General features: G+C 38.1%; 1 protein-coding gene across 4 annotated transcripts in view; it reads right to left on the bottom strand.

Annotated features, from left to right (window-relative positions):
• Positions 1-25,785, bottom strand: part of slc6a7 (solute carrier family 6 member 7) — a 132,263-nt gene that overhangs the window by 59,189 nt on the left and 47,289 nt on the right. For 2 of the 4 annotated variants that reach the window (XM_039745696.1, XM_039745697.1), the window contains exons 2-3: positions 18,132-18,235; positions 11,969-12,203 (exon numbers count right to left, since the gene is read on the bottom strand). In XM_039745696.1, the coding sequence (XP_039601630.1) occupies positions 11,969-12,203; positions 18,132-18,197 (301 nt within the window). In that variant the 5' untranslated portion in view covers positions 18,198-18,235. The other 2 variants (XM_039745694.1, XM_039745695.1) reach the window with 2 other exon arrangements.

Raw genomic sequence — 25,785 nt, 5'->3', positions numbered from 1 at the left:
TGTACTTTTATTTTTTTTTTAAGTTTTATATTTATGTCTACACATATAATTGTATTTAATAACATGCTGTTATTTAGAATCGAAGAATTATCTGCTGATGATACTACTATGATCATTTCTCCCTATTATAAAAGAAAATCTTGTGACAAGACATGATGTTCTGAAGAGAGACACTTCAGAGAGGCAGAGACACTTTCACTTCCCGCGACACGGTCAAGTCACATCCATTGGAAGCATGTTCCCGTGAGATGGCAAGGAAAGTAACAATCAGTCCAGAACAAGTGGAATTGAAAACCTTGCAGGTCCAAACGGGGTCAGAAATAAAAGACAAAGAGTAAAAGACCGTAGAACTTGATAAAGACGTTCAAAAATGTTGCCATGACACATATGCAGAGCAGATTACAGATTATGAAAGCAGTGGAATTCGAAAGGCTCAAAAAAAACCTTGGCGCGATACACACGCAGTGCAAGTTCAAAAATAGGACAGTACTAAAATTTGAAAGTGTCAAAAAAAAAAAAGTACAGATCGCATTCATGCAAACGGAAATTATTACCATGTGAAATAACGGAACAGCAATAAGAGACGGAATATATGGACATAGGTGATATGTCGGAGGTTTCTAGATATTGTAAGGCTTTAAAGTTTAAGTCGGAGACTTGTAGATCGTCTAATTCGTGTTGCTATCAGGGAAAAGTACTGCTGCTTTGCAATGAAGAGGCGTTTCCGCAAGAATTCAAAGATTTGTTGCTTGATGAAAGTGAAATCCACGAACACTACAGGCAAAATATCTACAATAATCTTTTTGTGTTAGCATCATTCTATGCACAAAACGTTGATTTACACAATAATGGACCATCCGCTATAAGAATCTGTGTTCCCACAACAATTATGGCCACGACAAGTTTAATTTTAGAAAAAAAAAAACACTTGACCAAATTGTGTATCTTTATGATCACGGAGAAGCGATGCAACATACAATCGAAAGAGTTAAACTAACCGATGTAATAGAAATTATACACACAATAATGGGTACACATCCATATGTCCAAAAGTATTACACTTTACACAAAAGTTATCAGCAAAATAAGGACAAAGAAATTTTCTTGGATTTCTATATGAATCCGAAAGATCACAGTCGCATTTATAATAAACCCACATGTGACGATTTGTCAACGATAATAATTGCGAAAGACGGAAATATCAAAGACAGAGTAGATATTCGTGTATATCCAAAGGAAAAGCATGATTCGTCATTTATGTCAAATACATCGCCATATGCCGACCCTTTACTCTTTCCTTTGCTTTTCTCAGATGGCGAAACAGGATGGTCGTACAATATGAAACAAATGCATTCAGAAAAATGAACAACGCCCACACAATATTTCGGGTCAAAACTAGCGATACGTTCCAATGTATTTAACCCATTTCTGTCATCTCACGCCTATCGCAACATTGTATTATTAATGCGTATGTAAAAGTCGGAGCTAATTGTCTCTTCTTTACTAAATTGAATCAAGCTAAACTTAGAACGGAACATATGCAGGGTCTCATTGATCACGTTTAAAATTCAAATATCAATAGTTCAGACAAATTTAAAATAGGTAAAGCAGTAATATTACCATCATCATATCAAGGTAGTCCAAGAGCATTGCAACAGTTATATCATGATGCAATCGCAATATCCAGAACTATCAGCTGGCCAGATTTATTTCTTACAATGATGTGCAATCCATAATGGCCAGAAATCCGCAGCTTCTTGAGAACATTGCCACCGGCTACATCGGCTCTGGATATTCCCACTTCCATAAGTAGATTTTTTTTATCAGAAACTCTTATTGTTATGAAATGAACTCTAAACGGTATTCGGGCAAAAATGAGATCTTGAAATGCCATTCGTATTAAAACGTTTAGTTTCCCGTGAGAATAGCTTTTGCAATGACAAATAAGAAATCCCAAGGACAAAGATTTGAAAAAGTCGTTTTATTTGTAAGAGGCGAAGAAACAAGATTCACTCACAGCCAGTTATACGTTGCATTATCACGCTGTAAGACCAAACAAAGAATTAAAATTCAATGAGATCTTGAAGAAAAGTTCATTCCAAATATTGTTTTTGCTAAAGTTTTAAAATGAAAAGTGAACATAATGCATATGTAACAATTCCCATGGAAAAAAAAAAAAAAACACTTTAAATTGTATTTCCACAGGACCAAACCCAGGGGTTGGCAAGCGAAGCGAGCAGGGGGTGGAGCCCCCTAGTTTCGTTATATTTCTCTATCAGTAACCAAAAATGTCATTCCTTCTAAAGAATTGAATATTTGTTCTTACAACTGAGCAAGCTTTGCCTGATTTGGTCTCTGACCTGTACCTGCACCTTCTCCGAGTCACTGCCAGGCTACTGTATGTTCATCTGGCGCAGGCTGAACATCTGGGTGCTCATGTCACCCTTTCAGTGGTCGTCTGCGTGTTGGAGAATGTGGAGAATGTGTTCCCATGTGAGGAGACCTGAGACTCAAGTGTTAATACACTAAAGGCTGCTACAAAAATGTGCTATGGATAGGGGAAGTGTCCCTTGTATAGAGTAAGCAATGTCAACAGGCAATAGCTCAGAAAAACAAAAAGGAAATGGAGAGCTACATGCAGGCAAGTAAGTGAAAATATAGGTCAAGTTAAAGTATTGATTAATGGCGTTTGCAAAATCATTGTAAAAAAAAAATACTAAAACTCAATGTAATAGGCACTTGGGGAGGTATATGAAGTCACAGTTGAACTGAATGCACTTCAAGGCATCACACGATAAATGTCTGTGTGTGTCTGTGCCCTGTAATGGACTTGTGTACAGCTCAGGGTTGGTTTTTGGCCTGTGCCAAGTGCTGCCATGATAGGCACCAAGCTCTATAAGTAGGACTTAAAAAGAATAGATGGGTATTAGATGACTGATGGCTAACTATAATTGTCAAAAAGTGAACATGGACAAGTACAGTCAGTACAACAATTAATGGTGTACTGAATTGGCTCCAGGCTGTCTTTAAACATGCAAACTCTTTCTAACAACAAAAATAACACTTTCAATACACTCACAAAAACAGTATACAGATTGTATGTGGTATGATATATGCACTTAAAGTAAATTAAGCCTTAGGTTTAAAACATTTCTAGGAAGGGAATACATAAAAGTTACAAAAAAAGCTTTGCAATAGTGAGGTAATACCAGGCACGCCTCGTCTTTTAGGGAGATAGTCAGGCACAAGCTGGGACAAGTAATGGAATGCAAGAGCACAGTGCTGATATCATGACAAAGTTATGGGAGAAACATGGAAGCAGTCAGGAAGAAATTGCTGGAAAGGTATAAAGGAAAAAACAGAGACAAAGAAAATATGAAAATGCTGCCTTAAACTAAAGACAATGGATAGTCAATGAAGAACAAAAGAAGTGAAGAGAGATTACACTGTAGGACATACTTGTGAAGCCACCTCTGGAGCTACCTGACCTATGCCAGGTCTGCTAGGAAGGATCTAAAAGCTGACATGATTGAGTTATAATGCTTCTGAATTATAAAGTGTTGTGTGACGGTCAGCCGGGTCCCATGCCCGGCTGGGACGCCCCTGCTGCATATGTTCCGGGGGAGCCACCATGGACAGCTCAATACCTCCCCCGGGACGCTTGGTGGCAGCCTCCCCGGCCGTTATTTGTTTCCCCGTCTCCCACGTGGCTCTATGGGACATGGAGTCCTCCACAGCCTGGTTGGGAGATGGGGTGGCCGCTAGGGGGTGCTGCCGAGAGCCAACAACCCGGTTGGACGAGTTATCAGCCCCACCCGGAGGTACAATCAGGACCAGCTGGTCAAGCACCTGGAACAGTTCCGGGTGGGCTATAAAACGGGCCAGCCTTCCTTCATTCGAGGCCAGAATCGGGAGGAAGAGGACGAGGTTGCCTGGGAGGAGTGGTGGTGCCAGGAAGGGTTGTTAAGACAGTGATTGTGTGCTTTTGGGACAGTGTTGGGCCTGTGGGACACGGGGAAGACGTGCGCCCACGAGTGAAGAAAAAATAAAAGCCTGTTTATTTTACACGTGCCTCTGCGTAAGTCTATATAGCGCCTTTTACAGTTGATTTAGAGTCATAATCTGCAAGTCTTTTTGACATGAGAGAAAAATGGATTACCCTGACAAACAGCCACAAGAGCAAATGAGAACATGTAAACTCCACAAAGACAGAGCGCAGACAAGAATCAAACAAATGTTTTTTAAAACATTAACTTTAAACTCTGTGCCACCACTTCAGGTGGATATTAAATGATATGCACAAGTAACTTCAGCCAAGCTTTCTTTTTTATTTTTCCCTTGACCTTGGCCTTGTCTGCTCAGTGACAGAGTACAGCCACATTTGCATATATTTTAGCATCACATTGAAAGTAAACATTTGCCCTTCCATATTCCATATTTCAAACTTTTCCAATGTCACCTGTCTTTAGCTTTAAGGAAAGTGTTATTTTAAAACCTCCTCAAAGAAGCTGATAAGAAGTTTTAGAAAAAGCAATGTAAACTGTCTACTCTGTAAAAGGAAGCAGCTCCACTGACAAATGTTAAAGGCTTGACCTTCTTCCATACAGTGGGAGCTCTTAGTGTTTACAGCACTTTATTCTGTGGCTACAGTTTATAGCAGGTGCAATACATCGGACTCTGCTTGAGAGCGTTTACTTGTTATGAGTGTGTGAGTAATGAGTAGTGTATACAAACATACTTTAAGAGGCAGAACAGCTTTCGGCTCTTTGCTGCTCGCTTTAGCTAGGATCCAGGCAAATGTCTGCCTGCATAGTTGAGGCTGAATTCAAAATATTTGCAATTCTGAATTTGGGATATTATCTTCATACCTTCCAGTAGGCTTTAGTATGATGGTTTTCTGCCTAATAGCAAACCATCTTCAAACCTCTGTTAATGACTTCCAAACATATAAAACACACCACCCACTGATTACTTGCCTTCAATATGGTGCCCATATTAATTGAGGTTTTATCGCTATTTCAGGTCTCCTTAGATCTCTTTAACTTAAACTAGTAGCACATTACACAACTTCTAGACGGAGGCGAGAACAAACATAAGAAGGGCAGTTGCTGGATTTCATCGCCTTGTGGATGTCAGACTACGAATCATAGAGGATCGCAAATTACATGACTCCTTAGCACAGTTTCACATTTCCAAATTATTGCAAATTTAAAATACTCTGAAAGCCAATACCGTACTGCCTAAACCAGCAGTGTGAAGGCTTTTCAAGCATGACGAGTTTGGCCACAATCTTGACCCTTTAAAATTTTCCTTTTTCAATGTTATTTTATTCTGACAAATACAAGACTTAAGACGGACGTAAGACAAACACCTCATGTTCCTCCTTTCCTCTGTAAAACATTTAATGCTTTGTACTTCTGGGTGAGTGCTCATTGATTGTCAGCTCTTGTACACACACAGAGCCCCATCCCTGTGACCGAAGACAAAGTAAAACCTGTTTGATTTAGTTGGGGCAAATCGCAGACCGGTGGCCGAGTCACTGGAGATTTCAGGCTACACAGCTAGCAGGAACAACAGCGCACCGCAAATGTTAGGTAAGTGAAGTCTGTGACTAGAAACTGTTTTAAATGTCATGTAGTGTAATGGGGGATTAAGACTCTTTCAGTGAGGCGGAGGGGCTATGGTTTTATGCTGTTATTATCAACAAGGACTCATCTTCTATCTTTACTGCTCACTTTAGACAAATATTGTGGTAAAAGTTTGGGATTTTAAAACGTGCCAGTGCAGAAAGTTACTACATAAAACAAGGCAAACCTTTTTTTTGTAATTCACATTCAAAATGTAGAAGTAAAAACTATTTCCAAATTAATTTGCCCATTCTTCTATTTATTTTATCTTCTAAAGTGGGGATCTTCACTTACAGTCCTGAAGGGCAGCAGTGGCTCAGGTTTTTGCTTTAACCAATTGCTTCATTTATTTGCTGCTAAAGCAATATATTTTTTGGGCTTATGTTTAGTCTGCTCACTTGTTACAATTTGGAACCCCTACTTGCCAATTTTAGTTTTTTTCACGGCTTTGTTTAAGTTTGAATTGTTTCCTGTTTTCTTGACCAGCCAAGATTAATAATGAAATGCAAATAACCAAGAAAACACCAGCTCTCCAGCTAACTTGTTTCCAGGTTCAGTCGTGAATGTGTGTCATGAAGAATCTGCGTTAGTTAGATGTTTAGAAGTAAATAGGAGAGAAAAAGTGCACATCTGTTCTGCTTTAACATATGAATAAGGTTCTCAGAAAAGAAACTCTACACTGTAATTAAAATTGGTCCCAGACGAAGGGAAGTACTAACAAGCCAAACTGTTAAACGCAGAGTTTATTTATTAGCAAAGACAAACTTCTAATTAGGAAACTGGTTGGAAGAAAAACCTGCAGCCACCAGGACCATGAGTGAAGATCCCTCTTCTAAGGCAATCTTATCTGGGGCAGAACATTGGCACAGTGGTACAGTGGTTAGCGCTGATGAATCAGAGCACAGCATCTCGGCCTCAAATCCCATACCCAGTCCTTATCTTTGTGGAGATTCCAAATTCTCCCTGGATCTGTGTGGGGTGTTCTGCTAAACCTAACCTACATGTCTTTGGGATAACTGCTGACTCTAAACTGGCCTTATGCACATGAGCGGACCACGGGATGAATTATTCAGAGCCGATTCCTGCTTTATGCAAAATACTCAGGGTATAAGATCCACCTGCCTCTGAAATGGATTCACCAATTGATCGTGCACAGATTGGAGCCGCATTTGTTTTAAAACTTGACTTATTATATTTCAGTTTCTGGTATAAAGCTATTTAAATTCCTGCATTAATGTGTTTGTGTGTGCTTTCTTCTTCTGTCTGTTTACTCAGTACAGTTCATATCTGATGTTGGAAAAACTGGAAAGCTAAATTTGCAGCGAATTAGGAAATGCAAAAAAAAAAATCACTTGTTGATAGTGTGACGTTTATAATATTTCTTATAAAAATATATTCATCTGTACACTAACTGAACCCACCCACTCATTCGTCTGTTTAGTGAACTTGTTTCACAAGGTGGTTCACTTGTTGAACTTGCTCACAATTAGACAGTTTCGTGTTGCCAGTTATCCCGCACGGGGGATTGTGGAAGGAAAACTGAAGAAAATTAAGGAAAAAAAAAAAATCACTTTGACTTGGGGAGATCATGTGCAGCACACTGATACAGAGCCTGGGATGGGTTTAAAGGTCTAGTGTCCTGCAATTACCAATTTAATACACATTATTGTAGTAGGGCAAAGTATAAAAATGTATGGTAAATCACCCTCTGTGTCTGCCAGAAATGTATTATAATGTGATAGAATAAAAGTAATATTATAATTAGTCATACTGACACAGTACTTAATATAGTACTAAGACGCAAATCCAGTATCTTCAGAATGAATCTTGAATTTAGTCATTGTGTTTGTGGAGTCTGCACATTCACCCAGTGTCCTTGTGGATTTCCTGCAGGTTTTCTTCTTATATCCAAAAGACTTACTTGTTTGGTTAGGTGGATACTCTCATCTGGTCCTGTGTGAGTGAACGTGGGCACACCCGTGGATGTGTCCTGCGATGTACTGGCCTTCAGTCCATGGTTGGTTCCAGCATTGTGTCCAGTGTTGCCCAGGCTTCCCCACCCCTAAACTGAATTAAGCATGTTTGAGATTGCTATACTATGTTATACAGATGGAAAGTAACAAAAACGTGGGCCCTGTACAGTTGTCTATTTGGTTCCCATTGCTAAGCTATCCTTATCATTTTCACTTTTTTTCCCGGATGAGGATTGTGGTGGCAACAAACCAAGTTGGACTGACCAAGACAACCTATTCCTTGCAATTTTCTGTACAGTAGCTTCTCCCGAGAATTCCCGAGTGCTCCAAGGCTAAGCTCGGCAGCATATCCTGGGTGTGCACCTGGATTTTTCTACTGGATTGAACCTGGCACACCCCACCACACAAGGAGTGGACAGCCTAACTAAATGCCCACACCACCTCAACTGGAAATGTGGAGAAGCAGTTTTTCTACTCTGTGGTCTTCTTGTCGTACTGAATTGTTCACCCTGTGATGGAGACGTGTACCCAACATTCCTAAGCAAAAAACTTTTTTCAGTCGCTTATGGTCTGATTCTTTCACTCATTACACTGCGCTAGTGATTAGAAGTGAGTAAGGTGCTGTAGACTGACAGGTAAATACACATTTTGTCTGATGATTTAGTTTCTGCTTCACCATGACAGTTCAGTGCAACATTTGTAAAACTAATGCTGCTGCACCAATTCATCTGTCAATCTCAGAATCATCTTCTGCCCACACTCATGAACAAGCCCCCGAGATACAGGAGATCTTCCATCTGGGACAGTTGTTCACCAGCGACATGAAGGGAAAAAGCCCCTGTTTTCTTGAGGAGAACCATGACCTCAGATTGAGAGATGCTTATTTTTATCCCAACTACATCACACTTAATACACTCATCAATTTTTTCCATGAGTATTCACATTAGGGGTAGCCCAAAGGATCAATAAAGCACACAGGCCCTTTAACCATGTCAAGGTCACAATCCTAGGAGGCGATATCTGTAAACTGTGTAAATAAGATGTGGAATATTGGCACAATCCCCATCACATCCCTTATCTTCACTTGTGAAAGACAAAATAATTTACAATTTCAGAGGAGCTTACCTCCCAATGCTTGATCCATAGTCTTAGTTTCAATGCAACTAGATTCTGGAGACATAATCATTATAATAGAGGGTGGTTCAGAATGCTCCTAATGGCCTCTTTGCAAGTACTTATCATAAGATACGTTTTAAGTACCCAGTAGATGTGGATATCTTCAATGTCTTATTCAAATGCACTGCTGACATTTACATTCCTAAAGGTGACAACAGCCCCTCAGTCCCTCAGTAGAACAACTGCTGCTTTTCCATGAACCAGATGTTCACCCCTGGACCTTCTCCCTAAAAATGCTTTTCAGCTAAACTTACCTGTGTTTACTTGTTTGTACCAATTAGAGAGCTTAAATAAAAAAAGGAACAATATTGCTTCAAAAAATGTTTCATTTGCCAATTTGGGATAATCCTTTGTTTCCACACCAGCCATCATACCGATGCAGAGGAGTAAAAGCTAAGGTAAGTTTGTGCATAGTGTTAATGTTGCCACAAAGACATTTGTGATTAATAATTTAGCTCACCTGCTGTTACTTGTCTCGATAATTCCCCCCTCTATTCCATCACCCTGCCCGTTACAATTTGTACCTCATGATTAGGGTACATGCAGGTTGTGAACTGTCTCAGGAATGAAAGGCACTTCCCTGTTTGAACTCAGTGCTGCCATGTTCCACACAAATACAAAAGATCATAACTGGAAATACTGCTGCACTTCTGCTTTCTGTATGATTATGCAAAACAATAACGTGCTGCTTCAAAAGATTATTATTAACCAGTGCTAGAATAATGTGCATTCAAATCTCAATGTAAATCAAAGCAAGCTAACTGATAATTTAGGAGCAAAGTGTTCCAACCATGGTAATCTAAAGAAAAACGTTTCAGAAAATGGTTGAAATGTTGAGCTGTATCATGACTAGGAAGCAGAACTGAACTCCTGCCAGTCTCTGTTTACCAGTTGCCTACTAAACACTATCCAAACTGTGTGCTCTCCTAGCCAAGATGTGACCGCGCCTATGGAGGGATTAGCTAAGCATACCAGCTTGTCATGCTGCATTTGTGCGCTTACACTGAGTGGAGTGACCAGCCACATCTCAGAAATGAAAAATGATGCTCGGCCTGGCTCTCGGGGCCTTTTAAGGAAAACTGTGGAGGAAGGATATGGAGGGAGGGTCTGCTGTCTGGTCTTCACTAGTTGCTGGAGAGACTAAGTGAATAGGAATCAATGAGCTTTCTTTCTCTTTTATAGTGTCTTTTAAAATGAGCACCACTAAAATCTTTTCTAGTAGTAAAGCTTATAATGAATGGTATTAATCTTTTTTATTCATATTACATATTGCCTACCACAACATACTTTTTTTGTATAAGAATCTACAGGTCATTTGAAAATCTGCCTTTTTTATTTATCAGTATTGTTTTTTATTTAATCCACAATACGTGAGCTACATTGAGATTTTCCCCTTTGGCAGATTGTCTGGGATAAGGTGAAATATTTCCCATGTCTGTTATGTCACCCAAATTAAAAAGAATAAGAATTATTATTATCATTATTAACACATGATGCTAAGAATGTATAATTGATATAAAACTTCCTATAATGAACAACATCTTAAGGCACCTCACAATTCAAAATGTGTACATACAGTATAAGATATACGTATAGGCACTTTAAATGATTCCCTTAGGCCAGACACGAGCTGGCCATCTTAAGGCTTACAGTTACAATATCTCTGCCACTAGGTCATTCTATCTGCCCAGGCATTTTGTTCTTCTTCAACTTCAGTAGGGAGTCCATGAAATCCTAACTAGTGGTGTTAAGAGTGTAAACGTGCGCTTCACATCTCTTACGTTAGGTCCACACTACTATGTTTTTATTTAAAAATGCAGACATTTGTCTCTGTTTTTCACCTTCCATCCACACTACTCTGGAGTTTTTAACTTCCAAAAACAGACTTCTGAAAATGCTGTCCTTGGGCTGTAGAGTATATTTCTGAAAACGCTAGCTTAGCATTATAGTGTGGATGAGTGAAAATGAAGAGAGTTTTAAAAACACATGTGCTCTGTTTCATTCCTGCTCATTACGTGGCCCGTCACTGGTTCTGAGCCATTTTGTTCGCTTTATACTCATGTGTTACTCTTGATAACAATTTCATCTCATGTTTAGTCCAAATAAAGCAATATTTTTTTTTGTTTTGTGGTTTCACAGTTGCTGTTCACTGTGTTTACACACAAGCTGTAAATGAATGTCTAGAGTAGAAGACACTTCCTCTTCTTGTTTCTGCAGACGCACGCATGCCCAGTGTGGGCAAAGGCCTACGTCATATGAGTTTTCAGTCATTTTAGTATGGCAGATATAATTTTGTAAATGATACAAAAACAATTTAGTTTAAAAATACATTTTTTATATGAAGACATAGTATCTACATTTACATTATTGACGAAAGAGGCTGCATATGATCAGTCCTGAGTGTCTGTCTCAAAAGTACTGTGGAACTCTCAAGCTGAAACTTGGCAACTTTTAATAAGTATCTTGATGAAACACTGGGACAGCTTAGCTAGCAATTTATCTAGTTGCTAACAACATGAACTTCTCTCACTTCTGAAGCGAAGCATCATATGTTTTCATATTTTAACAGAACGTTTAGTAATGCAGTCCAGACAGCACTCTGTGTCTCAAAAAAAAAAATTAATGCAAGGTGGAAGTGAAGAAAAGCAAAGGACTATAGTGAGAGTAAAGAAAAAACTATGAAAATCACAGAGAAAAAACTAAGCGGAAAAGCTAATGCCAAAACGTTCAAAGTAAAACAGCAATTTCTAACATTAGATTTCAATGTTTATCTTTTGTGATCTAAAACACTGGGGACATAAATTTTCTTTATGAAAGGTTTCTAAGCTACCTGTATCATCTTTACTTCACGGGACTACAGCATAACATGGAGGAAGTACTGAATATGAGCTCTGAGGTAACGTGTTTGTATAGTGACCAGCAAACATAAAATGTTTAAAGATTAAAAGAATATATTACTGTATTTCCCCACTCTTCATTCCTGCCATCTTCCCTGATACTTGGAACTCTGATTGTACAATGCATTTTTATGAAAGCCACCATTAATTATTATACAGTCAACTACAGTATGCACCGTTTTCCTAGTTTACAAACAGAATCAGAATTATCAAGTGTGTCTTTTCCTTGACTATTCCAACATCAGCCGAGAACTTCTGGGAGATGCATTTCATGACAATGAAAGTGAGAACTTACCTCCACCATTACGGTAGCAGAGATAAGGGAACCTCCATACATTTCCAAGTCCAACACAATATCCAATACAGGAAAGCAAAAACTCATATTTCCCTGCCCACTTTTCCCGTGCAGGTTGGGAGGCTGGAGGACTGGGAGTGCAGCTGCTATTGGGATGCTGAACTGGTGACTGGTGCTGGGCAGATGGATTGAAGGCATTATATTGCTGTATGACTCCATTCAATTGAACTGGATTCTGTGTGTTTAAGAAAAGACAAAGATAGTTCAAGAATGAATTCTGCAATTTCCATTTTTCAAAGGTAGTTGGCCATTACACAGCAAAGAAACAAAAGAAAAATGTTGATCAAGTAATTATGAAAACATTTAAACGCAGTTAGCAAAAAAACCTTTAATCGAAAACGTAGTACTAAGAATGAAGAAAGCAATTACCCATATTCTCATTCATCTTTTTATTGAACTACCCATCCATTTACCTGTTTGCCCAGTTCATACATTTATGCCCTCACCCATTCATTCATCTATTCAAACATCCATTTGTCTATTTTCTGACCTGCTCATCCAATTCATGGTAGTGTAAAAAATGCAGTTAATTCTAACACCAAAAAGCATCCTGCAGATGCCAACCATGTGTTGTGTGTCACATACAATGTTCCAAGAATTTTTATGGCAGTATTGCCAAATGACAGGGTGTACTGTTTACATGACACTGTTATGCAACTGGCTTTATTAACGAAGCTTTGAACAGATCAAGAAGCATTACTGTCCACATTAAAACCAGGGCTTAGTTAGGTACCACTGGAGCTCCAGATGACCTCATGAAGCGTCCACTTTGTTAATGCTCATCGCATAAATGACAAGGCAATCTACAGACTCAGGTTTGGGGCACATACTTCCGGGATTATATCCATCCAGGACATTTAGTAGACATATTTGGATTATTCTTGTAATTTTTGCAGGAAACTGAAGGCACATGTCCATCAGGCCAATATGTCATTATCTTTATTAGGCAGATATGATATTCAATGTTATATCTGAAATGCCACAAGCTAAAAATCAATGATATGTCAGGGTGATTATAACGGACTTCTCTGGTATCTGTGTTTCACCTTTTTAGTCCTGGCCACATGTGAAATGCAGAAAAACGATATTGGCGTTTGCATAGCTGTGATTTAGAGATATTCAGTTTTATGTAATAACACACCTATAAAGCAGGAGATCTATGCATCACTGGTTATTTAAGTCAATATACTATGTTGTCCAATAAATTTAAATGTGTGCTTAGGAACTTTTCTTTTTCTGTGTCACATCCATCCATCCATCCATCCTCTTCCGCTTATCCGAGGTTGGGTCGCGGGGGCAGAAGCTTGAGCAGAGAGGCCCAGACTTCCCTCTCCCCGGCCACTTCTTCCAGCTCTTCCGGGAGAATCCCATGCTTCCCAGGCCAGCCGGGAGACATAGTCCCTCCAGCGTGTCCTGGGTCTTCCCCGGGGCCTCCTCCCGGTTGGACGTGCCCGGAACACCTCACCAGGGAGGCGTCCAGGAGGCATCCTGATCAGATGTCCGAGCCACCTCATCTGACTCCTCTCGATTCGGAGGAGCAGCGACTCTACTCTGACCTTCTCACCCTATCTTTAAGGGAAAGCCCAGACACCCTGCGGAGGAAACTCATTTCAGCCGCTTGTATTCGCGATCTCGTTCTTTCGGTCACTACCCATAGCTCTTGACCATAGGTGAGGGTAGGAGCGTAGATCGACTGGTAAATTGAGAGCTTTGCCTTACGGCTCAGCTCCTTTTTCACCACGACAGACCGATGCAGAGCCCTGGCTCTTTTTCTGTGTCATGTTTGTAAATCTGTGTTAGTGTTCTGACACCAATGCTATATTAGAATAATTTTTTACTGTAAAGTGCAAAGACTCTCACATATTAGAATTATTTTTTTTATATGTTTAAACATATTTTGGTGGCACAGTGATGTAGTGGATATTATTGCTACTTCACAGCACTTAGACCTCAGTTCTATTCTCAGATGGGAAGGGCCATGGTGTTTGTCTCTTCTCTATGTATTTTTCTCTTATTGCAGTGAGAAGTCAAGCAAAATGATACCTTTTATTGGTTAACTAAAAAGATTACAATATGCAAGCTTTCAAAGTAACTCAGGCCCCTTCTTCAGGCAAGATCTCTTTGGTTCGGTAAATGTGTCCTACACTGGCCTAGTGCCCAAGCTACACTGGCCTAGTGCCCAAGCCCATGTCACCTTGGACAGGATAAACTAGTTTTCGGAAAATTGATGACAAGCATTTCATTTGGAAGTGGCTTCTGCCTTGGTTCCATTCCTTTTGGGAAACCTTTACAGCAGTAAAAAGTAGGCTTAGAGAATGAATGAATGGACTTTACATTTTAAATTTCAATAGCTTCATTTTAAAATGTGAGAAAGGCAGTCTGGATTTTACATTGCTACAATTTAATATGTCAATTTTACATAGGAACAACCTGGCAACTACAACAGGGTTGGTTTATACCTTTCATCCATGAATCTAAATTACATACTGTATCTTTCCATACATTTTTGGGAGAGGGTTTTGGGTAGCCAAAATTTTTTCTGGCAAGGAACTGGAAATTCTGACTGTCTGAAAGGTAAATTGACTGGAACTTCTCTGCATATTTTTTCCTTGAATAATTATAACAGAAGCCCACAACTCCATTTTTGGCTGGAAGAACCATGATGGAAGTTAGACCACAAACGGACATGAAGGAGGACGAGGAATAAAAATAAAGAAAAAGGATAGAAACAGAAAAGGATATGGAAAGTTAAACATCTCATTTGCAGTCTGTCTGCCATAATTCTGTGCAACTCGATTGCTGCTGTGCTCAAAGAAGGAATCTCTGACTCATTGCTCAATTACAGCTGTGATTTTAACTTGCATAGTTTAACAACTTTTTCTCTCTTCTCCTTGTGGTCATGCTTCCTTCTTTCTGCGAAAAATGATTTATGATTTTTGCTTATTGGGGGGTGTGGATTTGTGTCACATCATTTTATAACATCACTTAACCCTCCTAAACTTCAAAAGGGAAATAAATAATAAACAATAAGGAAAACAGAGAACACAGGCATAAGCTCATAATAGCCAGAATCAGTGTAGGCGGATTCCAGTGAGTTCCATATCCATATATTTTTGAGTAGAGCTGTACATCTCGGAGGTGCATGAAAATCTAGAGACACAATACGAAACTTTGAGGCATTGTCTGGAGTCAGTCATTTATTCCTATTGTGTGTAATTGTCTTACTGGTATGATGTATCAAAATGCTACGCCATAAGCACAGATACATGCACTTTGAGCAGGGTTCTCAAAATATTTTTTTGTAAATTATGACAACTAGATCTTAGAAGTGAAGTGCTTAGCTACAATACTACCATTTGTTATTTCATTTACTTAACAAGAGTTGTGGAAATCCAAATCTTATTCCATTCCAGCAAGGCATATATATATATATACACACACACACACACACACACAGAGAGAGAAAGAGAAATAAATAAAACACACTATCTATATACACACAGGCACAGAGTACATAATGTAACCAAATGTGTATGTGTATGGCGAGCTAAAGAAACACAGAATGCAAATACAGTAAATCTAATCAGGAATCCTAACAAAAGTTAATCTTTATTTATATAATGTTTTCTATAAAAATCTAAATTTCAAAGCATGGTACAAGTAAACAATTACACTATTTACCTTTAGTACAACATTATAACTCACACAAGGTCACATACAGAGATGGATTTAGAGATTGAACTGGTATTCGTGTCCAGCCCCACTGCATAGCTCATAGTGCAGCCACACACAACATTCACACAAGTGTGTTTTATCACCCTTGGTAATGGCTTATGCCTAAACTCATCAATGACAGACACCACAATGCTTTTCTCCCTCACACAACTAATAAAACTCAGCTAATGGTGGAAATGTCCAAATTGACCACAAACTGTCACTAAACTTTGCAGATTTTTTAAGTGAAAAGACATAGCGAGAGTAACAAAAGTTATAAAAATACTATATATTGCTCTAAGAAAAAAAGTATAATAGACAAAATTAAAAATATGGGGCAAGCCTCTACTTAAATGTTTCACAATTAATGCTGCACATAAATATGCTTTTTAAAGATGTTTTGATTTTCTCTTTTCTGTAACAGAGAACCCTGAGACCTGAATTGGAATAAGGTCCGAGAATGTTATATTATGTAGCTGAAGATGGACTGTTGTACACTCAATCTTATTTGAGTCGAAGCAGACTTATTTTTACTTTTTGAAGTTAATGGTCTGTGAATGATTAGCTTTTCCAGGGCCATGTATCTGCCTTGTGCCTGTTGCTGCTGGGTTATGTTTGGCCTCAATGATCCTGATCAGAAAAAAAGTTAAGACAGCAGTTAATCCAGTTCTGTTCAGACTTAAATGAGTATTGTTGTGTCAACACCAATACCCAAAAGTGCTTGTCTGCACAACTACAGCACCCCATATATACTAAATGTGTTGAGCAACTAAAGTATTCCAATGCACTTTTCGTGTTATCCCATTGCCTTGTTATAGAAATGTTTGTGAACATTCACTTGGTTCAGTGTAACTCTCTCCTCATATTTGTCTTGAGAATCTCCATCAATTATATTCATAGTAAAGACTGTCACCTCCCTCTTCACTTTTTATATCTAGAACAGTGTTTCCCAAACTCGGTCCTGGGGACCCCCTGTGGCTGCAGGTTTTTGTTCCAACCGGATTCTTAATCAGTGACAACACCTGATAACACTGATTTCATTTAATTAGCTGGTATTTTTTTCTTTTATTCGACATTGAGAAAAGCACAGCAGCATGATATTTACATTTATAAGACATTTATAAATATTTGTGCTTTTGCTATAGATTTAAATGCTTAACTCTCTTTTGTTGATTTCATTATACTTTGCCCTTTCTCTGTGCAGTTTTTCTCCATTCGTTGTATCTTAATAATGACAATTTAAAACAAGCAGATCAGACACCCAGGCAAACAACACTGAATAATCAAAGGCTACAACTACTTTAGAGTCAGACCCACTAATTAGTAAATAATGGATTAATTAAACAATTAGAACACCTAGAAAAGTAGAATGAAAATCAAGATGAAAATACTGTTAAAAAGAAAACAAAAAACATTCCTATATAACTACTTGGTACATTAATATTTTTTTTTCGCAAACTTAGTTTTCTAATTTCTATATTAGTTCCCTAAACACAGAACTTGGGAAATATCAGTTCACTTAATTAGCCCAGGAGTTCAATTAAAAAAAGAAGCTGGTTGGATCAAAAACCTGCAGCCACAGGGGTCCCCAGGACCGAGTTTGGGAAACACTGATCTAGAAATAATCTACTTGCTGTATCTGTCTTAAATTGAGACCACCTTGCTTTATTGTACTATTATACCCGAATTCAACCAAAATGTAAATAGGCTTAATGTTGATTTCAGTTTTAATCCAGCTGCATTTTCTGAGCAGAAAAGCAATCTGCAGTATTCCACTGAATACCCAAACTGTCAGACTGAAAGTTTAAGAAGTTCAGACAGAGATTGCCAAATCAGGGACATAGCATATCTGCCATTCTTTATGCCAACACAATAGAACAGATGGCAGATTTATATAAAAAACAAACAAAAAAAAACTTTTACATTTAACTTTAAAAACCACAGTATTGTCTGCAAGATCCTACAGACATAGAAACTGTGAACAGATTAACAAAAGGTTAATAGAGTGCTGTCTTGCTGTGTGACCTATCAGTGCTCATAGTGTTTTATCCTATATGTGTGTTGTCCAAAAATCTTGACCAAATTACAGCTTGTAACAAGAATATTTTGAGCTTTATAACAAAATGAGAGCGGCTTAATCATAAGATCACTTTGCAGGTTTAGAGTCATTAGTTAACAGCCTTAGTGACATATTCATTGCTATTACACCGAAATGAAAGAAAAGTAGGTCAGAAAAAAGCCAAACGCAAGTAAGAAACTGTAATTAGGAAAATAAATAATGAAACCATATTGTAGTTTGGCACTTATTTGCATTACTTTAAGTTTAATATCTTTCCTTTCACAAGAAGAGGTAGTCAAACAAGAGAGTGGAAAGGCCTTCACTGGTTACCTGGCTCTCTGGCTGTGCTGTTGTTGTTGTCACTCCATTGAAATTAGGTCCAGGGGTGTTTGTCATTTCTTCAGCTCAGCAGTTTGGAAGTGTGTCTTCTTCCTCTGTTTAAATAATCACTCCATTGTTTAATTAAACATTTCAGGAATAAAATGGAGTAAAAAAGGATAAGGATATGACAGGTAGACAGAGGTCTTTTGCTGATGTGACCTCGAAAAATAAATATGAACAGGCTAAACGGAAGAAGCAGAAGAAAAAAAAACAACACAACAGGTAACCAGAGACCGTCTGCCGGCAAACAGGAACTGACACCAGAAGAGAGACCGAGAAAGAGAGAAGGAGAGGGAGGGCATGCTTCTGTGGCTTCTAAAGAGGGAATGCGACTCACCTGGAAGCCGGCTGGCCACACCCTCTTCAGAAAGGTACCTGACGCACTGCTGAACCGCCCTCTCCTTCCCCCTCCTCTGCCTCTGCAACACCACTCTGTATTGCTTAATTCTTTTTTCAGGATGCCTGCTAATGAATACACAGTTGTAAAAGAAGTCAAAACCTTACCCCAAAAAGATGCAAGCTTAACTCTGTACAAATGTTCATACATATACTATCGCTCATTGCTTATTTCAATTGTTTCATTTAACACTACCTACTCCTCCGCAGACCCTCAGGGTATGGCAGTTGGTGTCTCTCTCTCTCTCTCTCTCTCACATAGCAAATAACAGAATGATTCAACCTGCTGACAGGCTCTTCCTGTTCAGGCTGCTATAAGGCCATTTCCAATGCTGTCACTAACTGCTGCCTTTCACATTACAGCAGCACCACAGCCTTGTGCAACTACTGTAGTAGCAACACACTTAGAAAAACCACAAGAACAAAATAACTTTATTATCACATTCTATTGTGCTTTTACTGCAAGCACTTCAGTGTAGCTGAATGAATTAAAAAATAAATGCATTTCATTATAGTTAGACAGACGGAGTGTCCAGTGAAGAAGTAAGTACACTACATGGAAGCTGTCTGTATTCTTCCACATCATTGCATGTGTGGATACTTGATCTTCATTCCGGAGCTTAAGTGCAAACTTCTAATTTAGCAAATAACAAGAAAAATTATTATCTGCAATGACTTCTTCGCCAAAAAATTCAAAAATACAATTGGCTACTGAGGGAATAAAAAGCACATCCTTAGCGTCAGTGGATGGTGTTGCCTCTTTATCAGAAATAACTTATTGTAGGTGTTTCCTGAAGTAATCTATCAGCCTCCTACATTGATTTGGAGACATTTTGGCTCTCTCCTCCTCACAGAACTCCAACCGCATGATGTTTTAGGGTTTTCCTGTATATACACTGCTCACTTCAAGGAGCACAACATTATTTCTATGAGGTTGAGATCAAGGCTTGGACTTAGGAATGACATAACCCTTCATCTATTCTTACTGAGCGTCTTCTATGGATTTTCTTGAGTATTTTGGGTCATTATTTTGTTTCAGGGTCAGGCTTTGGTTCAGCTACATCTTTTTGACAGATAGACTATATTCTCATCAAGTACTCTCTGGCACAATATGCAATTAATTATTTGCTCTATGAAGACTATATTCTCATCAAGTACTCTCTGGCACAATATGCAATTAATTATTTGCTCTATGATAGCAAGCTGGTTGTTCCTGCAAGGCAGAATAGTGAATCCACTGCCATGCTTTATAGCAAGAATGAGGTTCAAAGGCAGCTTCTGGTTTTCAACAAACATAATGTCTGACATTGCTGCTAAACAGCTCGTGCCCCATCTGTCCAGAGCACTTTGTTCTTATAGTCACATTAATCATCTTGGTATTGTTTGACAAATGTCACTAGTGCATCTATGTTCTTTTTAACTTCCTATCTATCTATCTATCTATCTATCTATCTATCTATCTATCTATCTATCTATTCGTGAATATAGAGAAAAGCTGTGCAGTATTTTGTGAATGCTCATGCATTTAATGGCAAATACATTGATGCTATCCTGGGGTTCATGAAGACTTCCCCCATGTTTTGATCATCTCTTAGGTTGAAATTGTTAAGGTCTCCTGGCCTAAATGGATTACCAATGGCTTAATTGTTTCTCCAAATTTAGATGGATAGTGAATGACTACAAATTGCTTGTAATTAACTTTAAATAGACTCTTCCATAGACTCTTCTAACGGCCCCAGAGACCTCTTTTGATCTTGACATGTTATAGTGACACATCCTGGTTGCTATGAGCAAATCAGTTTATATAAGCAACTCTGCCCCAAGCCTACCCCATACCCAGGTATTCTAGAATGATGCTCTAATCATTTGCCCCTGAGTGCATCTTATTTTTCAATGGTTATTTAAAAATAGCCAGATCTGTGCACTGTATATCAGCATTGTTAAATTGACAATCAAGTATCTTTTAGTCTCCATCCTTTCACTTAAACCTTGTAGCATCTGTCATTTTTGTTATGATAGTCTCCTAGTAGTGGTGCAGTCTTTAAATACTGCTGTCTCATTTATGCATTCTGATTTCCAGCTTGTGAGCTCTCTGTGTAGAAAGGGTATGTTCATCCCTCAATCACATCAGTATCCTCATGGACCTTAGCTTCACCCCCTAGTCTAATGGCATGCGTTTAGAATGATTTTAACTCTTTTATGAGCATACAGTCAGGTCCATAAGTATTTAGACAGCAACACAATTTTCATAATTTTGGCTCTGTACACCACTACAATGGATTTGAAATAAAGTAATTACTATGTGATTAAAATTTAGACTTTCAGCTTTAATTTAAGGGATTTACTAGAAACATCATATGAGGCAGTTAGGAATGACAGCCATTTTCTCGATTGACCCCATACCCCATTTCCAGGGGCTCAAAACTATGTGGACATTTGACTGACAAGCTGTTCCATAGCCATGTGGGAGCAGGTCCCTCATTATTTCGTTAACTATTAAGCAAGTAAAAGGTCTGGAATTGAGTCCAAGAGTGGAATTTGCATTTGGAAATTGTCACTGTGAAATCTCAATATGAGGTCCAAAGAGTTGGCCATGCAAGTAAAAACAGTCCATCTTTAGGCTGACTGAGAAAACAAAACAAACCTTTTAGAGGGATAGCAGAAACACCAGGGGTAGTGAAATCAACCATTTGGTACATTCTTAAAAAGAAGGAGCACACTGCTGAACTCAGCAACACCAGCAGGTCTGGAAAACCACAGAAGACAACTGTGCTGAATGACTGCAGAATGGTTAAGACAAACCACCTCACAACATTTAGCTAAACCAAGAACACTGTCATTGCCAAGGTCTACAATCAAAAGAAGACTTGAAGAAAGTAAATACAGAGGGTTTACTACAAGACGCAAACCACTGGTAAATGTCAAACATAGGAGGTACAGATTAGACATTTTTAAAAGCATGTCCAGATTTGAAACAATCTTCTTTGGACAAAGGAAACAAAGCTCAATATGTATCAGAATGATGGAAAGAGAAGAGTATGGAGAAGAGAAGAAATGTCTATGATCCGATGAATACCACATCATCTGTGAAACATGGTGCAGGCAGTGTTATGGCCTGATCATGCATGACTGTGAATGGAAGTCAGTCACTGGTGTTTATTGATGATATGATTGCTAAGAGAAGTAGCAGGATGAATTCTGAAGTTTATAGGGCTATACTGTCTGCTCAGAATCAGCCAAATGCTGCAAAACTGAAACAACAACACTTCACAGTACGGATGGACAATGAGCCAAAACATACTGGGAAAGCAAACCACATGCCTTTTAATACATAGTGGTGGAATTTTCTTCAATGGCCAAGTCAAACAAATGACCTCAACCCAATTGGACATGCAATTCACTTGCTCAAGACAAAACTGATGGCAGAAAGTCCAACGAACAAGCAGCAACTGAAGACAACTACAGTAAAGGCCGGGCAAATATCACTAGAGTGGAAACCCACCACTTGGAGATGGCCATGGGGTCCAGACTTCAGGCAGTCACAGACTGTAAAGGATTTTCAGCCAAATATTGAATATTATCATTATATTTATGATTATGTTAGTTTGTCCAAATTCATTTGATCCCCTGAAAATATGGGGAGACCATGTATAAAAATGTCTGTCGTTTCTAAACAGCTCAAACAATATTTTTGTTAAACTCCTTGAATTAATGCCAAAAGTCTACACTTCAATCACATCGTGATTGATTTGATTTCAGATCCATTGTGGTGGTATATAGAGGCTAAATTCTGAAAGTTGTGTCACTGTCCAAATACTTGTGAACCTGACTGTAAATGATTAGCGTGCCCAATCACAGACTGACATTACCACCAGGGCCAGTTTCTACTTTAGGTCTCTAGTTGCTGGGGCAGGATTTTGTTTCCTGTTCTTCAGTTTGCTTGTCTCCTTGAAACACTATATTTCCAGTTTTTGCTTATTTAGTGTGGGTTTGTATCAAATCATTTTATATCATCACTTAACCCTCCTGAACTTCAAAGGAAAAGAATTAACAATAAGGAAAATCAAGTACATAGGCATAAGCTCATAAGAAGTTCAGCCTCCCTAGAATCAGTGTAGGCTGATTTTAGTAAGTGAGTAAGCAGAAGATTTCCATATTCATAACTTTTTTGAGCAATGCTGTACATCTTGAGGAGGAAGAAAATCCAGAGACACAATATGAAGCTTTGAGGCATTATGTGGAGTCATTTATTCCTATTATGTGTAATCGTCTTACTGGTATGATATATAAAAATGCTAAGGCATAACCACAAATACATGTACTTTTAGCAGGCTTCTAAAACTTTAGTGCTTGACATTTCTAAGATGTGGTTGTCATTGCAATAATATTTAACTGCAATACTACCATTCATTTATTTATTTGATAAACCAGAAATCCAGAGCTTATCCCAGCAAGGCAATGCAGAAGCCAACCCTGCACACAACATATTCACAAAACTCTTATAGTACACTTCAGTCCTGGAATTAGTTTTGTGCTCTTCTCTGGACCTTCTCTAGTGCTGTTACATCTTTTTTAATACAAATGCCAGAAGCACACACAATATTCACTAGTCATTATACAGCTTATGGTTTAAATGGACTCGGAGTGAGACTGTAAAGGTTTTTAATGATAACGATAAGGAAATGAAACACAATCATGGAGCAAGATGAACTCAAAACCAAACGTCAAGCTGATCAGTCATCAAGTTTAAATCGTTAGCCAAAAACAGGAGGTACCAAAATCAAGAGCAGAGTCCTAAAGCCAATAAGATCATTTTCACCAAAGGAATCGCAGACTAACACAGGGACTATCCACAAACTCAGATAGGTCAGTGACTGCCAGTGCCTACTATGCCCCTGACAACTGAGAGCTGAATCTCGGCAACAGGACTCACAAAATAGTAGCCTCATATAAAAGCAAAACTGTATTGTGGTAAATGTCTATACAGTAAATGATTACCTTCTGAAAATGTCTTGTAGGAAGAGATAAATGTTATTTTCGTAATACTTAGGTTCCAACTCCCAAGTAGGCATATTCTTTACTTAAAAAAGTTCTGGGGAAGCCAAAATATTACTAAAAATAACAGATTATAACAATTATCAGTCTGTCTTAATTTGCATTTGACACATTGTGCTATGTACACTAACACCCCATTATCCATCTTAATTATTCACATGCAATAAACTTTGAACTCTCACTTTGCTTAGTTTGATCATTAGTCTCGTATGCAATACCTTATCAAAAATTTCTGAAAATTAATAATATTGCATACATCTCTCTATTCAAATGCTTTTGTTGCTTCCTCATAGAATTCTAGAATATTAGTTAAACATGATCTCCCTGTCCAAACCCATGTCAACTCTTAACGCATATTGCCCAATATATCTATCCTTGACATGTGTTGTGTTGTTATCACTAGGATAAGAAAAATGATCAAAGAAGACATTTTTACAAAAGAGCAACCAAGAATTGGTGAGATCAAAAGGGACAGACAAAAACCGTCTAAGCCTGGGATCGGGGAAACACTTGGGGCAAAAAATGTAAACTACTGTTAAAAACACAATGCAGAACAAACTCAGAGTCAAAAGTCCACTGCAAACAGGTCTTCACACATCAACACTGTTTATTTCCATTATCTAGCGGTAGTGTATGTAGGTTGTTTTCGAGGAGATACCTGTGCGGACTGCACAGGACAGCATGCAGAATTTATTTAGAAAAGAAATTAGAGAGGAATCATAATTAACTGATGGGGAGTCAAAAAACAACAAATCAAGACTCAATACATGCCGCAAAAATTACAGTCAAATAGAGAGGGCAGGAATTAGAAAACCAATAAACACACACATATAACCAAAGCCAAAACATAAATCGAGTCAAAAAGCAGAAATAACAGGAATTATAATTTTAAGGTTTGAGATGAAACTAATCAAGAATAACCAGGAAGTGCATGGTCCAACCTTTATCTCTATGTACTTTTGACCCAAACACCTCTGGTTGACCTTGCTGAGGAACGACACAGCGACCACCCATAAATACTCCTCAAACTGGCAACAGCCATAACAAAAACACAATGGTGTCGAGGGAGCATGATACCTGTTTTCAACATTTTTATAAATGTATCAAGAACAAAAACAGACATGACTATAGAATCCTTAACATCTAAAACCCCTAAAACTAGATCTAAATAATTTTTAGAGGTCAAGAATTTATGAAAACTATCAAAAAAGAGCCAGATCATGACAAGACCAAAACAGATATGGCATCATTTTAAATAGGAGGAGCATGATGACAATTATGTCACATAATCTCCATATCACATTACTGGCAGTGGGAATAGCAATCATAAACAATACGGCCACTGCCACTCATGAAATGGCAGTGATTACAGAAAAAGCAGAATACACAATGGCATCAATGCCATAATGATTAGATTAACCAACTAGTTGAAATAAATTTACAAAAATTGAATAAATAGAATCCAGAACTGTAAAAATGATGATTCATCATGATGTTGTTTTTTCTTCTTTTTATTACTATGCATTCAATAATTTACTTGTGATACATGTTAAGCTTAATGGCCTATAGTTTGTACTATCAGCCCAATCAATGGATCAGCATTCAGTAGCTTCGGGTTTGTACTGTAACCCGGGTTTATATGCAGTCACTCATTATCTTGAGCACTCTTTAATATTCTGTGTAGCTACTGGGTTCTTCACATGTGGAAATGTAAAAAAAAAAAACAAAAAAACATTCATTTAGAAGAATATGTGCTGTTTCTTTGTATTTCATTTCCTATTTACTGTTCTTAATACACATCATCCTCTCCTTGTTCTTTTTACTTCTAAAACACTGAAGGACCTTTCTGGATCAAATTCTGTATTTTCTGCAATATTTCTCTTGAACTTCATTTTAGTATTTTTTAATTATTAGTTATTTAATTATAATTAATATTATTGATTCATTATTTTAATTACATGTTGCCTTCATGTGCTCAGAAACTTTCTGGTTAATCCTGGTGATAACTGTCTTAAATGCTTTATACGTCTGCTTTTTCTTTTGCAATTCCTTTCTTATCTCCTTATTCATCCATTGCAGATTATCCTAATGCCTCTAATTATTGAGATAAACTTTCCCTACATTTTGCATGTAATATACTCTTCAACCATTT

This window comes from Polypterus senegalus, chromosome 2, assembly GCF_016835505.1.
Source record: "Polypterus senegalus isolate Bchr_013 chromosome 2, ASM1683550v1, whole genome shotgun sequence".
NCBI lineage: Eukaryota > Metazoa > Chordata > Cladistia > Polypteriformes > Polypteridae > Polypterus > Polypterus senegalus.
Note: the sequence above shows the minus strand (reverse complement) of the source record. Positions and strands in the feature narration are given on the sequence as shown.